The 18125-nt window shown below is 39.3% G+C and overlaps 2 protein-coding genes across 5 annotated transcripts in view; one reads left to right on the top strand and one right to left on the bottom strand.

Moving 5' to 3' along the window:
* The window catches only part of LOC127411583 (reticulon-4-interacting protein 1 homolog, mitochondrial-like), a 180361-nt gene that overhangs the window by 150885 nt on the left and 11351 nt on the right, over positions 1 to 18125 (top strand). The window lies entirely within an intron of this gene.
* LOC127411580 (serine/arginine repetitive matrix protein 1-like) lies at positions 1056 to 17762 on the bottom strand. Of its 4 annotated transcripts, none has more exons than XM_051647272.1 (17): positions 17663 to 17762; positions 16357 to 16446; positions 15382 to 15504; positions 12944 to 13114; positions 6618 to 6712; positions 6252 to 6440; positions 5770 to 5967; positions 5455 to 5571; positions 5092 to 5267; positions 4807 to 4887; positions 4299 to 4385; positions 3956 to 4094; positions 3747 to 3833; positions 2987 to 3649; positions 2643 to 2820; positions 2157 to 2333; positions 1056 to 2015 (listed from the first exon to the last, which is right to left on the bottom strand). In XM_051647272.1, exons 1-17 carry the CDS (start codon positions 17681 to 17683, stop codon positions 2001 to 2003), a joined length of 2607 nt encoding a protein of 868 aa, XP_051503232.1. In that variant the 5' UTR covers positions 17684 to 17762; the 3' UTR covers positions 1056 to 2000. The 4 variants fall into 4 exon arrangements, with proteins under 4 accessions (XP_051503232.1, XP_051503230.1, XP_051503233.1 ...); XM_051647270.1 differs by having other exon boundaries at positions 1056 to 1868; XM_051647273.1 differs by having other exon boundaries at positions 1056 to 1861.

Here is an 18125-nt window from a genome sequence, read left to right as displayed (position 1 = left end):
TTTGGAAATTTCCTTTTGTTTAATGTCAAAATAGTGTCTACATATATAGAGAGAGAGAGAGAGAGAGAGAGAGAGGACACCAAATAAAATAGGAATATTTACATATATTCTATTGCTATACATATTATTTGTTGTCCCAATGACTCAGTGACTACAAAAATGAAGGATTTTTTTTTACCCCATTCAAAACTCAAGTTTTAAGTTTTGTGCTAATTTTTATTTAATACATAAAAAGATTTTATTTTATTTTTTTATGCACTCATGTACACATGAATTAGCAGTGCTAGCATTTAATCGGTGTTCAATTATAATGAGTGTTTGTCAACACTCTAGAATAGCAATCTCATTTCATAGGAATATCCCATATTTTATAGAAATATGCTTATTTTATTGTTTTTCAATTCACCTGCATTGACACCCAATAGGTGAAAACACAAGTATTGAGTCCTAATGTCCCCTGCAGAGGCAATTGAAGAAACCAATGCCTTTCTTGTAAAACAAAACCATATCCTGTTTTGGAAACTCTTTTTTTCCCCTTGAGATATGTATTTATATGAAAAAATTGAAAAACAAATATTAATTATAAAGTACAAAATAGTACACAATGTTAATATTTTCTCCTCAAATGTGCTGAATTGTGATAGAAATTTTTAAGGCTCGAGAGGAAGATGTCATGTCAAGTCCAGGGTGTCCACTTTAAGATACTGATTTACAACTGTGGCATGTATGATATTGAAGAAATATGAAAATCAAAATGTCCTCTACAGAGGACAAAAATTAATGGCTGGGTCTGAGGAGGATAGTTACTCCACATGACAAACATATATACCATTATATTATATATATATTTATTTATTTTTTTTTTGTAGAATTTTGTAGGTGTTTTTTAAAAATGTATGAAACCAAATTGGATGCAAAGATTACATTTTTATGAACGACGCGTGTTTTAAACTAGATTTTTAAAAGATTTCTCATTTTTATCACCTCGGACAACCTCGAACAAATATGGAGCAGATGTAAACCCCACACAAGCTACTCAAAATAACAGACAAAAATAAATATTTTCTTTCATTTTAATGTGACTGTTTAAAGCCAGAATTTACGGCAAGGTTCAACAATTTTAAACACAACTTAGGTTACAAAAAATAGAATGCAAAAAATAAAGGATGAAAACAGACATTTCTGATTTGTTCTCTTGTGCACAGTAGAGCTCTCGAGAGTTTCCCCAATGCTCAGATGAATTGAGAGCAGCTTGCTGGATGAGCTCTCACAGCTCATTGGGTCTTTTGGTATAGATCATGCACACAAGAGGACAAGCACACTTAAGTCTGCTATCCATGCAAACAAAACTCTCATAAAAAGTCCTGCCAAAGTTGAGAGAATCCATAAGCTAACTTGTAAATTTTTAACTCAGAACTGCAAATGAGTTTTCCTTATATGTTTCATCATAACAGTAAAAGCAACAGGAGGGGGTCTGGGGACAAAAAAAAAAAAAAAAAGGTTGTTTTTGGATAAACGGTTCTTGACAGTATTTAAGAGTGGAGAAGAGGACAAAAGGTGATCCAGAAACATCAGCTGCTCGATCACAAATCGAGCATCATAAAACTCCAGCAATAAACATGCCAAATAATAATAAATCCAAAAAAAAAAAAAAAAAAATTCTAGGGTGCATTTTAACAATTTGTACATTCTAAAGCTGAATCAACATCAAACATTTAAAATGCAGAGAGTGTAATAGAGGTGTGGCAGATTTCTCCTCAGGACTGAGAAGATGGAGACATTTGGGCCTTCCTCATAGAGCGGAGAGCTTTCTCACGCAGATGCTTCTCTAGATCATCCAAACTGTCTTCTACTTCGCTTTCTGATTCCTTCAAGAAAGGTAGCATTAATTATGTCTGACTCATTAAAATCAGGCATGACATTACATTTAGGCTTTCACATTAATGACGTTCGAAATCTTCACTCTAGTAGAAGTTGCTTTGTGTTTGTTAAAACTGCAGTCAAACGTCTGAAGTCTAAATATGATAGAAAAACATAGTAAAATAGAAGACAGTAAGTTGTCAAAGATACTGTTATATAATATTACTGAAGAAATAAAAGGACATCACTGCTTTTGTCCTTATTGTTCAGACAGCAGGTTAAAAGTGTAACTTCACCTTTTTCTGGTCAGAGTCTGGCTCTGCCTCCTGTCCAAGACCTCCTTCCACCGCTCCACTTTTCTCTTCTCCCCCCTTCTCCTTCTTCTGTTTTTTATGCTTCTTGTGTTTTTTATCTTTCTTATGTTTCTTGTCTTTCTTCTTTTTCTTCTTCTTACCAGCTTCTACATCCGAGTTCTGTCGAATTAAGAAAAAAAAATGTTTTGACTTCTCTGGACCATGTAGAAATGGATGAGCAACAATGATAATATGATAACTATAATTTTGTATTTCCACTACCATTTAAAAACAAAATAATTTCAACTGCTTTTATAGACACACCTGCAATTCTTTATGCATTGATGACAGACCCATTTATACTCTAATACAGAACTGTTGAAAACTCTGGAAACAAACACAAAACAAAATTGCTTCTCTTTTTCGAGCCCTCTCTGGACCCAACAGTCTAGGGCAAGTGAGTCCAAAGCTTGGGCATGTGTGACAAACCTTGTTAGGTGATGGAGTTGGGGAAACACTGCTGTTCTTTTTGGGAGGTGGAAGTGGGGAGCGACTAGCAGAACGAGAGGGAGAAACTGAAGCAGGCCGCTTGTGAGCCACCGGAGGAGGAGAAGCAGATGGGGATCGAGAAACCTGCCTCCTTACCGGCTGGGGGCTCTGAGAACCACTGCAAAAAGACAGGAACAGAGTAAATGAGGGATTAGCACATCTATGTTTTAGAAATAAAAGCCACATCCTCTCATGGTAGGCAGAGAAACTAATCTAAACAAGAAATTCAGGCAGATTTCTGAATCTGCTGCTTATTTTAACTCAGTGCTGTTCTGTGAACATACCTCTGAGATTTGCGAGGTTCTGGTGTGCGTGAAACCCTGCGAATGGGTCTAGAACCACGAGGGGGGGATGCCTGACGTCTTTGTCTCTGCGGGGAGGAATCAAAAGGGACAAATCGACCCTGAGGACTGGAAGACACTCGAGTAGCAAGCTGAGGGGGAGAGGAGCGGGTGTCCCGGCCCCGTTGGGCTGCAGAGGGATTTGGAGAACTTCTACGGTGGCGGGGTGGAGGCGAAGTAGAAGAGGGTGAAGTGCGTCTCTTTCCTGGACTGCTACCACGACTCCACTTGGGGGAACGAGAGGGAGAGGGGTGACGTTTGGCCACAGGGGAGGGAGACCCTCTGCGCTTGCCCACAGGGGAGGGAGACCCTCTGCGCTTGCCCACAGGGGAGGGAGACCCTCTGCGCTTGCCCACAGGGGAGGGAGACCCTCTGCGTCTGGGCACAGGGGAGGGAGACCCTCTACGCTTGGCGACAGGTGAAGAAGACCCTCGGCGCTTGGTCACAGGGGATGGAGACCCTCTGCGTCTGGGCACAGGTGAAGGAGACCCTCTGCGCTTGGGAGGGGGAGACACTGATGGGCGTCTTTTCTGAGCTGAGACAGGGGAGGGGCTGTAGCGACGCTGAATGGCGGGAGAGTGGCGTCGAGGAAGTGGGGATGGAGATCTGGAACCGGAGAAACATGTGAAAGGGAAGACGTCGGAGTCAAAGCATCTTCACAACCCAAAACCTCCAGAAACTATACAATAACTCTGGATTTTACCTGCGTCTTGGGGGAGAGGGTGACCTGCGGCGGCGAGGAGAGGGGGAGCGATGTCTACGACCAGCAGGTGATGGAGAACGTCTCTTTCTGAAGAGAGAGAGAGAGGGTGTAAGATGAGGCGTAAGTTCAGAGCGAACAAACCATTTCAGTAGTGAGCAACCTGTGTCAAATGCAAATGTAGAATAAATGCAAATATTGCTGATTTTCACCTTGGGGATGCATCTCTGTGCCGCCTCCGTGGTGATGCAGCTGAATGGCTCCGCTTCCTCCTCCTAATGTCTCCATTTCTGGCAGCTGCCCCCCTGTTCTGCCGCCTTGGACCTTCATCTTCTGAGGAAGAGGATGAACCTGTGTTTGATAACAAAAAACAGATTATATGTTTAAGTCACATTAGTAACCAGCTCTACATCAAATAGCTACTAGCGTTCATTATCCACATCCCACATGAGTCACAGGTGCATGCAGAGGTGCACACAGGTGTGAGAGAGCATAAAAAAGAGAGAAGGTAGGTGAGGACAAACGAGTGTAATGGGAATAAAAAAAGGTGACAACCTGAGGAGGATTGCTGATTCTGTCTGCGATACTGACGTCGCTGCTGGACAGAATCTGCCATTGACTCTTTGCCCACCTTCTCCCCCTCTGAAATGCAAAGCAGTGGAGGGTCCTTCATTGCCCAAAAAAACAGCCACATGCTCAAAAAACACCTATTATGTGCAAAAAACACAGCCATACACACCCATAACATGCGCACCCCCCATCTTTTAAATTAACAGATGAGATTCAGTTAGACTTCATATTTCTCTCACTCCTACCCAAGTTTAAAACATGGCAAAAGCAGCTCAAATAATCTGTATCCTCAACATTAAGAGCCAGATGGGGCTTTGCCTGAAAGTCCTAAGTGTCTAGATTTGCATCCAACCCCCAAAGTCTATAAGACCTTTTCCTCTTGGTGTATGCATCCAAAGCATACTTCCTAGTTTATTTAACAGCAAATAGCTGTAAAGCTAACAGACTTGTCTCTCAAACAGTTATTGACATACACACAAATGCGGTCACTCACCAGACTCTGATGCATCGGATCGTCTCGGTTTGGGAGAAGGAGAGCGTGAGTTGTTCCTTCCACCAGGCCTGTGCTTCAAAGCTAAAATATTCAAATGCATTTCAGTCAGAATGATTTCACCGTTTAAAAACAAATCTAATGAGCAGAATAAGCCAAAACATGGTATTGGCACAATTGAAGAATCATGTCAGATTAACCAGGAAGTTAATTTGAAGCACTTTTCTAAAAATTCATATTTAGATTCATTCAAGCAAAACTGACTGCAAAATTTAAGGGGAGTGTAACCTGAAGGTCTGGTATCTGGTCCAGAGGGGCTGGGGCCTCGTCTTCTGGAGGGGCTGGAGGGTTCTGAGCGGCGTGGAAGTTTTCTGGGCGGGGTGGCTGACCCACGCTTACCTGCAATCTTTTGGGGTGACTGAGATGAAGAACTGCCTGAGGAGGATCGGGAGCGAGAGCGCCGCCTGGTGGACAACCAATTGCAACAGTGCGAGTTCAGATGAAAAAAGAAGCATGACTACCTACAGCAGTTAATGTGAAGCAGATAAAAGACAGACTTTACTATCTAATAAAAAAGACAAAGACATAAAAAAAAAAAAAAAACATTTACAAACTCTAGGCACTTTATGCGTCACTCAAAAACAGACTGACCTGCGGACAGGTGACCGGCTGCGTCGATGTCTAGGTGGAGGGTGGCGTCTAGGGGGACTCCTACGTCTTGGAGAGATTCGTCTCCTGGGACTTGATCTGCGGCGAGGAGAGAACGACCTGGAAACACCAAAGACAGTATTTGATTGGGCTTTAAGCACATTAGCAGATACCTAAGCAAATGGAACTAGGAGGAAAAATCTTTGAAGAATATTCCTCTGACATTTAACTCATGCTGTGACAAGTGATGCAGATCCCAACATCATGGATCTAAAGGTCCAGAGACAAGTATGCACAGACACAAGAAAAGAGACTCACCTGGAGCGTGATCTGGGTCGTCTGCGAGAGCGAGGTGATCGGGAACGAGAACGGTGGCGTGGTCTATCTCTGCGTCCATCCTTGTCTCGGTCCCGTTCTCTGGGTTTGGGCTTGTCCTCCGATTTTGATATTTTCTCTGGAGACTTCTCTTTCACAGCCTCAGACATGGAGTCTGGCTTCACCTCACCCACTACATCACTGACAGGTAAAACAAAAACATGATTTGTCAGCGTCTCCTGCTGAACGCGTTTACATATGTGCCCTCCCGAGAACATTGACGGAATGGAGGATGCCGCGACTGGGCCCTCCCCCTGGGAGTTCGGGGCCCCCTGCAGACGCCGGCCCCGGGGCAAGCCCGTGCGTTAATACGGCCCTGGTTGCACTGTTATAAACAGCACTTCCAAGTCCTACTGGGGTTAGAAACAGCTTGAAGGACTAAGATATTAAGATGCCATAGTGCAGAGTCAGGTTATCATTGTTACCTGGTAGAGGAAGCCTCCTGGACAAGCGGTTCTGGTTTGGAGCTCTCTGACTGGTCCGGTTCTTGCTCTGGTTCTTCTTTATTATTAGGTGGACTAGAAGGCGGCGAGGCAGCTGGACTTGGTTTTCGGCGAGGAGACCGAGAGGGACTGGCTTTACGATCCCGCTTCACAGGGGAGCGGGACCTCCTCCTGGGGTCAAAGGTGAACCGGAAAAAAAAAAACAATAAGGTTAATTTACATCAATATAAAAAATTCAGTAAGATAAACCAAATAAATTGCATTAAATAATAAATTAAAATGTAAAATTGTTTTGCACAAACAAATATGTTAATCCATTTGTCAAGCAAACAGAGGTCCAAGACCAACCGTTTAGGGCTTTTGGACTGAGCTCTTTCCTTGCTCTCTTTCTCCCTTTTATCTTCATCAATCTTTTTCAGAGAAGCGAGTTTCTCCTGTTCGATCTGAAACAGTGAACAATATACAATTTGTTAAAGCTGCACTATGTAAGATTATTTTGGTTACAATTAACAAGTTCATTATTGAGTGATTACATAAAAAAAAAATCCACATTCAAAAACCTGTCCTTGTCTTACTCCTATTCACTATGGTAAGTTTACAATGAAGATTTTTACTTAGAGTAGTTGGGTCGGATATGGTGCGAAATGCTGGCATGCGTCATTCATCCTTGTGTTTACTTACTTGTGAGCTGTCTGTAAGCTCAGAAAGAAGGTCCGGCTGCAGTGTTTCCCATTAATTACCTAGACTGTGGCAGCCCGCCTCAGTATCATTTGTCCCGCCACAGTTTCATAATGAACGAAAATATTTTTACACTTCTCATTATAACATAAAAGATCTCTAACATTGTGTTTTGCGCTGTTGCTTCGGCAAAGCATCTCTCACTCCCAATCAGTTATTCCAAAAAGCACCTAGCGACAAATCTAGCGACTTTTTGGACAAACCATAGCTACTTTTCATAGAAGAGAGTCGCCAGTACATCTCTCTCTGCGTCTACTCTGTTCAGTATGTGGCAGAGAGCAGCAGCACATTCAGTTGACCGCACGGCAGCTGACATAGACGTGATTGAGCTGCGCATGCACAAACAGTGTTGCTAAGGACCAATCACTAATCTGTATTGTTTGCTCCTTTTGTTTTAAACAATTTAATTTGACGTTTCATTTGATTTTTATTCTTCTCATGCGGTTATCACTCACTATCAAAGGGGTTTAGTTCATTCCCGTATCTAAACACTCTGAATTCAGATCATTTATTTAGACTGTACATTGTACTTTATACAAACACATAATAATACACTTTAAAATTTATTAAACTTATATACACAATGCAAATACAAATATAAATACAAATACACACAGCCTTGGACATTACACACATATTCAAAACATGTCACTCTAAAATACACTCCCAAAAGTATAGAAAAAAATGGGAGTTAATCCCTGAATTCAAGGGGTGGCTGAAGCCCTGTGTGGGCAATGACACAAGGGCTTAAGCCCCGTTCACACACAGGGCTTGACAACAAGGACTGCCCGATGGCCTGGGGCCAGTGCTGCATTTACAACATTAGTGCAAGAAAACAACAAGTGAGAGAGCACAACAATTACACTGAGCAAACGAAGTATTCTAACCGAGGAGCGAGCGCGATTCTATTTAGCTCGCAAAGATGCGCGAGCGCATAATATGCTGGACGCGCCAAGGCACAGTCGCGTGCACGCACAAGACCATGCAGACACCGAGTGCACTCTCCTAGCACGGTCCTCGCACTTTTCCAAGAGTCTTAGCAGTAGCTATTACCAATGTGTAGAAAATAGAAGAAAAAAAACCCCACTTAATGAATTTCGTAGCGGGATTGCACGTCTTGTGCAACATTTTAAGTATCCCCGCACATTCCGTGTTCACAGTGCGCGAAATCACCACATTTTTCGTTTTTACATGTTGGTGAAAAGCAGTAATCCACACATTGGAACACAAAAAAAATCAGTTACATTCTATAGGACTGAAAATCCATGTCTCTCCGCGTATATGTCTCATCATCATATCTCTCTGTGCAGCATAGACTGTTTAATGTGCATGCGCTCTCAATAAGGCACAGAGCGCAAGTTTTATTCCCACTGTCAAAAAAGAGAGCAAATTTTCTCTCATTTTATCCAAAACATTTATCCAAAATGTAAGTACAGATTTAATTAGGTTAGTTTCAAAACGTAATCATTAATTCGACATAATAGCGTTTGATATGAAAAGAAGCAAAATCACTATGGCTATTAGCTATTATTTTCAGAGATGTTCAGCTGCAGGGTGAAGATGAATATTCAAAACAGTCTACTTCATATCATCCTCATGAAACACCTGTTATACTTCTCATTTCTGGATTGTACAGGTATTTTTGTTTTTGTGCATCAGTCTGTGTTGGTCTTTAGGTTGTCTGATTTCAAGTTATATACATATTCTTAATTCACATATTAGGCCTAATATCTCCCTAATGTATATTACACGTCACAACCGATTTGGTAGCAAGTCTCTTCTCAGGAATTCATATGTTTATTACATTCAGCCAATAATCACATCTTTAACTCAGTGATTAAATCTTTGATCCTGTGTGTGAATACACTACACATGGGCGAAAGTTGCATGACAGCATGACTAAATGGGTGACCGAAAACCCATCATCTGCACAACAGGACTCTTCGCTTAAAATCTCGTGTAAATGGCAGGACGGCTGAGGTTAATATGATTTATATCTGTAAAGCGTTTATATGGGATTACATAAGGCATAAATCATATCTTGCAAATTATAAATGTGATTCAATTTTGCGGGACATTGTCTTAAAAACATAATATATATAAAAAAATATTTATCTTCGGACACATTTTTAAAGCCATGATAGTACAAACAGCTATTTATCATTTTTGTGTTGGGGTCAGTGAAAATTTTGGCAGGGCCAGTAAAAATCTGAAGCACTGGCCCGATTGGTCCAGTAGAAAAAATCCTTAGCGTTGAGCCCTGACACGGGGTGGCACGTCTCTAGACTTTGCGATCTGTGTTGCTGGTTGGTGTTCCTAACGTTATTGGTGGACTACACAACTGGTCATAGTAGTGTTTGAAATGCTGTTTACAGATGATACTGCCGATAAAACTAAGATATCATTCTAATTTGACACAGAATCAGTTCTTTTGTCTCTAAAAATGCACATTCTGCGTGTTTTACTTATGAGTGTTTTATATAACCTGCAGCAGTGCTTAATGCGTAATATCATTAAAGACGGACGTTATATCAATATATGAATCAAACTAACTCAGAATGCCGACACGGTTTTCCACGCATCATTTTATTAGGCCATATCCATGGATTTGGTTACAGACAAATGATATAAAACAGTGAAATCGCTCACAAAAACTCATATCTTCTCCGTCTAGCCTGCACTCAAGTCGACTCCAGTATCTCATACTCATCCTGCCTGGAGACGGATGACGCGAGCTACACTGTCTTCACTTTCATTAGTAGTAATTCGCGAATGTCGCTCGTCATTTTCATAGTTTACATTTTCTCAACTTGTCGCTTCCCACGGCGATCTCTGTTACCAACGGTCGCGACAGCTCGTGTCACCGGAAGTCGCTGTGCTCTCAATGAAAATGAATGGGATGGTGACGCTGTCTCACGCGATGTCACTGGTGGTGTGAAAGTGGCTTTACTCTCTTTACAGTCCCTGACTGAAAACAGAACATCTTTCTTGTGGTTTGTTACCGTCTTGATTAAATTACTACTAGAGCACAAAATTGTTTACAAGAGCATCAAGTTCTTCAAAGATCTAGCCTCTTAATTTTACCTCAAAGTGCAACAGATTGATGCATTTAACTTTAAAATGTAGAAAATATTTTCTTACTGGGGAGCATGCCCCTGGACCCCTCTAGAGGGTCTGAGGTCCACCCACCACAGTCTCACAAAATCCTGTGGGAAACACTGCAGCTGTGTTGTGAGAAGCAGGAACAGTGGACTGCTGTTCAGTCAGTCCAGTCTCAGTTTCAGCAGTCAGAACAACAGTGGAGTGAAATCACTCATGGATTTAACTGTTTGGTGAACTGATAACCTGCTATAATGCTTGGCTATGTTTTATGGAGGGGTTGTTGAAGCTTATAATGGTTGTCATGCTTTAATGAATTGAACATTACTCATGTATTTACCAATCACGGTGTTTATACGTTTGTTTTTTTCTGTGAAGTTACTGTTACATGTTTACTAACATTCATGACTTCTGAGTATTTTAATACACTGCTGCAGTTTCGAGATTCCCAAATTGTGTCTTTTTTTTTTGTCTGATGAAGACATAATGGTCTAAATTTAGCAAGCAAGTGTGAGCCAATAGAATACTTTGAGCAATACATCAATGTACGGACATTGCCATTTTATCCTTTTAGCAGATAGCCTGTTTAAATAGATCTAAAAGGCACTATACGGACAAGTTGGTCCCCCATGAATGTATGCTCATCTCAAGTTGTTTATAAAATACAGATTTCTTAGTGCAGTAATGTATATTAATTTGTTTATTGTGTAACCGTCTCTCTGTTGTAACTACAGTACTTCCAAACAAATGATTAAACATTTATTATTGTAATTGTTTTATTGCATATTTTTGCAAATTATTTTCGTTTAATAAAGTATATTTTATCCTCATCATTACTGAATCCTCGTTTGCCATTTTTTTATTACAGTCTTACTGTTTGCAGTGCATAGACCTACTGTAGTAGCGTTACGGTTCACTTGCATTGTCCACTGAGGCTGTAGACTGTAATATAAAAACTAGGGATGGGCATTTTGTCTCAACGAATACTTGGTGGGGGGCACATAGACATGTACAAATACAGCATGTACATATACTGTATGTCATACGTCTTTGGCTGCTGCATTGTGTCTCATTGTTCCAACGGCTATTCATTAACATAGGCTGTTATAATGTAGTCTGTTACAATAAGTAGAAAAGAGGACAAAATCAAATTAGAACGCATAATATTTTGTCATTGTGAAGATTCGCTGGTCAATTCAATGAAATAATGCTCAGAACATGCATCTCTGTTCTTCCTTCGGGTTACCGTAATAAGCTTAGTAAGTGTGCACACCACTGTTTCTGAACCGTGTATCTGCAAACCGTGGTTTCCGTGATGCCATAACCAATGCATTTTTAAAACGAAGTGTTCAGTTGAAAATAGTTTTGAAGACCCTGCATTCTGTTAGATTCAGCTGTGCTCCATCTAGATGCCCGAAATAAAGAGTTCGCCTTGTGTGCGCTCGTGCGCTTCTCCAGAGTGTAGAGCGCCATCTCTGCCCTGAACAGAAAGTCACGCTGTGCTCTGTTGGAGTTTGTTGCTGTGATGATTCATGCTTCCTCCCATTTAACGTGGAATTTTAAACTTCATACTGGGAAAACTGCAATGGAACGCCACTTTATGTTGGACTAACAACTCTCAAGGAACAAGGAAATCTTCAGCTCTGATTTAGCTGAGACGCAGGTGTGTCACGCAAACTTGTAGGCACCAAAGGAGATTTATTGTCAATGATAAACCTTCGCTTTTATGAAATAATATACATTGAGTCCAAGTTTCTACATTATATGACAATAAAACTTGTTTAGCAAGTGTGTGCAGAGACAGATGTTCAAAACACGGTGGATTAAACTTTCTTTTGATTATCGTAAACCTGTAAAACAAACGTCAGCTTTGCAGCATCGTTTATCAGTTTGGCTGCAATGAGATGTCTCTGTTGAAAATCAAGGTACCGCTGAAAATGAAGGCCCCTCTTTGATACGTAGTGTATAGTTGACAGGTAGTTGTCACAATTTTGAATTCAGTGAAAAGTCACATCAAGCATTTTAATTTTCGATCATCGTTTTCATGATCATTTATTGCTGTCACTTCCGAGTACTTGTGCCCATCCCTAATAAAAATGTAGTGTCTTCAACTGAACTCATATCAGTCATATCACGAGTTTCACCTCTTAAATTGATGTGTAGTACAATACAAACACTGCGATTTGTGTAGTGCGTAAAACATAATATTAAAATATAATTATTGTTTATCTTATTATTATTGAGTATTGTTTATCTTCCTCAAAGTAATATATTGGTTAAAAATGTTAAAGCGAGTAACATATCAACATGAAAATATCTCGTCATGACTCAGCTCCACAGGTAGTCTCCCCGTTAGGGATGCCACGATTATGCAGTTTCACAATTAACCGCAATTAAAAATGTCACAGTTAATTTAACCGCAACTGTTCAGTTATGTTATGCATTTTTTGCATCGGTGCTATTGTATAAGAAAAATGTCAAATAATCGTAAATCCGGTTAACTGTGTTTTTTTTTTTCTCAGACGGTAATCTCACTGTCAAAAACTGGCACCGCGGCATCCCTACTCCCCATCCTCAAACCATGAAATTAATACGCGCTGCAGAACAGTGCCGAATCACAACTGAAGTAAATTGTTCCTCTGCAGTTTTACGCTTCAACCACTAGAGGCCCAAAAGTTACATAGTGCAGGTTTAAACTCGTTCATGATGCAATTTTCAAACATTTGTACACAATTACAGAAGATCTTACTGCAACACATTTCTTGATAACGAGTGCCCAAGCTATATAATAACAACCACAGTAAGGATGTATGGGTGTGGGGTCGCAGGTGTATCACCTGTCTCTGTTTGATCTCCTCTTTCTTCTGCTCCAGAAAGGCAGATGGGATACCAGCAATGTTCTCCTGAGCGCTTAGCAAGAGCGGCCAGAGGTCCTTCATGAACTCCCGGGCATTCTTTCCATTCAGGAACCCAGTCAAATTAATCTGCATCATCTTTCCATCTGGATTCTGCAACACAAACAGCAGGGAGGAAAAGAGAGGGGAGGAAACCAAGCAGTTAATCCTGAAACAGAACTGGTAGAATAAGAACTCTGAAAGTCTACCTAGAACTGTTCTTTCTAAACATCAGTTAGTTCACCCAAAATAATAATTCAGCCATAATTTACTCACCCTCAAGTTGTCTCAAACTCATATTACTTTTGCTTCCATGGAACACAAAGGTCTGACAGTCTCCATCATCATTCACTTTAATTTTATGGAGGAAAAAAAAAAATGCAATGAAAGTGAATGGTGACGGAGAGGGTCAGTCCCTAACATTTCTACTTTTGTGTTCTATGGAAGAAAGTCATACAGGTTTGGTACAACATGAGGGTGAATAAATCATGATCGAATTTTCATTTTTGGGGAAACTATGCCCCTATACCTTAAAGAACTGCCTTTGAGCCACAAGACCCGGTGCCTGTGGGCCACAGAAAAGTCTCTAAAACAAACTGCAGCAAATGCTGAATGTTATTTTTTACTCAAACCGGGGTGATAAAGAAATGATGCAACAGAAGGACAAAAAAAAAAAAAAAACAATCTTAAATAAATGAACTCCCTTTGAGCATGCAATACATGGTTACGTGATATATTCTGAACTGGGATGTACCCTCCCAGTTCACATTCCCTCGTCAATGAGCAAATAACACCCTCCCAACCACTAGGGCTGTCTCTTCCTGTGCAATATCAAACTCCTGAGAGATAGAAACATTACAGTCCACAAACAGAGTGCATCAAAACCCCACAAAGCAAGAACAGTCCGGTTGTCTTCAGTGTGAGTGGCGCAGGCTCTGTGGGCTGGGGGGCGGAGAAAGGCGCTCCATTGGCTGGCCTCCGCCTCACTACTGCATCACACTCAATCACCTTGAGTTTAATGCTATATCATTTATCTAAATTGCAAGAAACGAACAAGCAATAATGAGTACACAAGACATGGAAAAGGCTTTATTTACAACAAATGAAGAGGAAAATCTAAGCGATCCACCAAACACCGGGATGCTTAATCATGCTACTGGAGATCTCTCTCTCAGTGGAGATTAGCTCAAGCACAAATCAAACACTCCCAAACTAGCTAATCAAAACCTTTACTTGAAAATTACAGGTGTGTTAGAACAGGGCTGGAACTGAACTCTGCAGGAGAGTAAATCTCTAGTAGCAGGACTGAGTACCCCCCTCCCCATCCTAAAATGATTGTTAAGGTACTGTAAGGCTATGATATTATGAGAAGTGGAAGCAACTCTTCATACGAGGGAATAGCAAGACCTTTATGTATTTGTGAATAATAACAACGAAAGAGTTCATTAACACAAGCAAATACCTCTCTGGAATCCCAGCAAAAGAATCCTGAAAAAATCACATCTTTAGAGATTACAACAGAAGCTAAACAGAGCTTATCTAAACAAACGAAAACACAAACTGTCACTTGTCTCTCTTGTTATTCATTCCACATTGCTCAAATTCATAACTGTACAGAGAAAATTACTGAGACAAACCATGTTATTCTTGAACTACTCATTTCGACTGATCCGATAATTGACTGACTTAAGATTGTGAAAAAAAACTCCCATTTGGTGCCACCAAAACCCTGGTTTCGTATGGCATTAGCATCTCGCATGCAATGTAACTTTTTTATTTTCTTTACATTGTAATGGTTGTATGTTGGCTCCAAAGAATAGTATTCAGGCCTTTGTGTTTAAGATGTATTGCAAAAAAAAAAAAAAAGGCACAAATGATAAAGCTGAAATGACTCTACCACTGGCACAATGTCAATCCCTGCTTATAACTCACCTCAAAAAATAAAGCTCATCATCAAGGGAGAGTTGGATTCAGAGACTTTGGGCTCAGGTGAGATCTAATTAGGAGTTGGTGCTATACTTCAGATGCAAGGAATAAGATCCATATTGGTTCAGGCCTTTTAAATCATAAATCACATCAACATTAGAACATTGCTGTTCAGAAGGAACGATGTCACAAATCATATCTTCAGAGAGAGAGAGAGAGAATATCATTCTTTACCCCATTTTCTGACTTTTTATAAACCAGACAGAAACTTAGACTGTGATGTTAGGCGTTTTCTGCTGTTACATCTACGCATGTCAAACATGTTTCTAATAAATGTCAAGTTACTCATTGTTCCTCAAACCTTCTCTTATCCTCCCACAGAACAAAACACATTAAAGACATGATTCCAGCATGTGTGAAAAGACAATGGGACGAGCAGAGTCTGTAAAGTCTACCTTTTCCTCCAGCTGGTTGAAGACAAATTCTATGACAACATCATCCTCGAAGCCAAGGATCTCCGTCACACGCTGGGTGATCCAGGGTTTGATGACTTCCAGGTTGACCTTGGTCATATCCACCTAACAGCACATTAAAAACACTCATGAAGAATGCAGGATGTAATTCAATACACCAGATAAAAAAATAAAAAAAGCCAGCGTTATTCTATTTTAAGAGTAGTCAGGGCCCATTGTAAAACACAGCTGATGTATCTGAGCACTTCAAACTGGTTTAATATTTTGACATGTTGTAATGTCTTACACCATATTGTCTTTCACATATTAGTGTGAATTTGTTTATCTGCATGTTCACACATTATCCTGTATGTTTGCTATACCTACAATAATTTCAACCGACCTTGCTGTGAGGTATTTCTTTTCTATATTTAAGTTTAATTCACTCTGAAAAAAAGACCATGTCAAAACCATCTAAAACACGATCACATTTAGTCTGGATAAAGAAATCCTGGTAACACTTAACAAGAAGGTTGTATTTGTTCACATTGGCTAACTACATAAGGTAACATGAAGTAACAATAAACAATATTTGTACTGTGCTTATTTATAATGGTTAATATTAATTTTAACTTATCAGCATTTTTAACATCAAAATTTGTATGTGTTTACATGGATTATGAACTAACAAATGATGAACAACTCTATTTTCATAAATTAGCATTACAGATTTAAAAATGTTGTAATAAAAGTCAGTTTTAGTTTATGATACCTCATGCAATAGTTAATTTTAACAAATAGAACCTTTTGTAAAGTGTTACCAAAATCCTAAAAGTGGTTTTATATCACTTAATATGAAAGCGATGACTGTCAGTATTTTTACATCATTTCTTTCTTGAAGTCTAAATAGCATCATTTTTTTCTCATGGAAATTAGCACGAAGTGAAAATGAAACACTTGGTTCATGATGTTTTATACCTTCTTCTCCATACATTCTGCAAACTTCAGCTGCTTCAGCAGCTTCTTATGTTTGTTGCTGAAGCGGTTATCCTGCTCCGCACTGGTGCCCTGAAACAACATGAACTTGGTTAATACATTGTTCAACCAGAATATGATACATTTACCGCATTACAAATGTACTCTGAGGTTAAAAGGATAGTTCACCCAAAAAAAGTAAACCCTCTCATCATTTACTCAGCCTCATGCCATCCCACATGTGTATGACTGACTTCTGCAGAACACAAAGATTTTTAGAAGAATATTTCAGCATTGTAGGTAAATACAATGCAAGTGAATGGTGACCAAAACTTTTAAGCTTCAAAATGCACTTAAAGGCAGCATAAAAGAAATCAACATGACTCCAGTGGTTTAATCATTGTCTTCTGAAGCTATCCAATGGTTTTTGTGTAAGAACAGACCAAAATGTAACTCCTTTTTCACTGTACATCATACAATTATGATTACTAAGGAGACTGCTAATGTCAAGAATTATAGTGAAAAAGGAGCTACAATTTGGTCCGTTCTCACCCAAAACTGATTAGATCACTTCAGAAGACATGGATTTAACCTCTTGAGTCTTATGGATTACTTTTATGCTGTCTTTATGTGCTTTTTGGAACGTCAAAGTTCTGGTCACCATTCACTTGCATTGTGAGGACCTACATAGCGGAGATATTCTTATAGAATTCTTCATTTGTGTTCTGATGAAGAAAGAAAGTCATACACATCTGGGATGACATGAGGGTGAGTAAATGATGAGAATTTTCATTTTTGGGTGAACTATCACTTTATGAAGTATGTAATACAGGCTAATCTGAGATTTAGCTTATTATTTCAGAGTAAGACGTTTCAGTTTGATACTTATGATGAGTGTAATCTAATCTTTAAATTAAAATAAGTGATTTACACAAAATATTATTGTATGTACGCATGACTGATTTAGTCTGTATTTTGTGCGGCGCAGCTAATATCAAGCTAACTCAGGCACATGACATTGACTGGATACAAGAACACAGCTGACTCGATGTTATATGGGCTTTTTTTATGAATAAATCGAAAATATTAAATGTAACACGTTAATTTGTTTTAATCTGTTGAATCTTGTCGAAGTTGTTCCAGAGTATTTTCTGTTTCTCTCACGCAGCCGCCATTACAGCCACACTATCATAAGGACTAAATCCAGTCTTAAAACATTATAAACCACCAGCTGACTGGCAAATTACATATCTAAAACATCATACTGAAACTTTAAAGTGCGCTATTTGAAGAAAAAAGTAAGACTTACGCGGAAAAAACCCGCGTCCATTTCCTTCAGTCGTGTGTCAATATGGCACAACAATGTCCCACAATCCACCTCACCTCAGAAGCACTTACCTCACTTCCGGAGAATTTGATTGGTCATGTGACCCGGAACTGCCTTTGTTTCATATATATATATATATATATATATATATATATATATATATATATATATATATATATATATATATATATATATATATATATATATATATATATATATTAACAACAACAAAAAGTATGTTACAATTATTAGAATATACAAGAAAATACAAAATAAATGTAACAAATAGATGCACACTAGGGGGGCTTAATGTAGATTTACATAAAAATATTCAAACATTTAAAAATTTTCAGTTTTAACTGCTTTTTGCTTAATAGAAAATCGGACTGAGTCAATATAAAGTTCCATTTCTTTCTTGAATGATGTAAAACAGGGGGTTTTTTTT

The sequence above is a fragment of the Myxocyprinus asiaticus genome, chromosome 20 (genome assembly GCF_019703515.2).
Source record: "Myxocyprinus asiaticus isolate MX2 ecotype Aquarium Trade chromosome 20, UBuf_Myxa_2, whole genome shotgun sequence".
NCBI lineage: Eukaryota > Metazoa > Chordata > Actinopteri > Cypriniformes > Catostomidae > Myxocyprinus > Myxocyprinus asiaticus.
The sequence above is the reverse complement of the archived record's forward strand: the minus strand, read 5'-3'. Positions and strand labels throughout refer to the sequence as shown.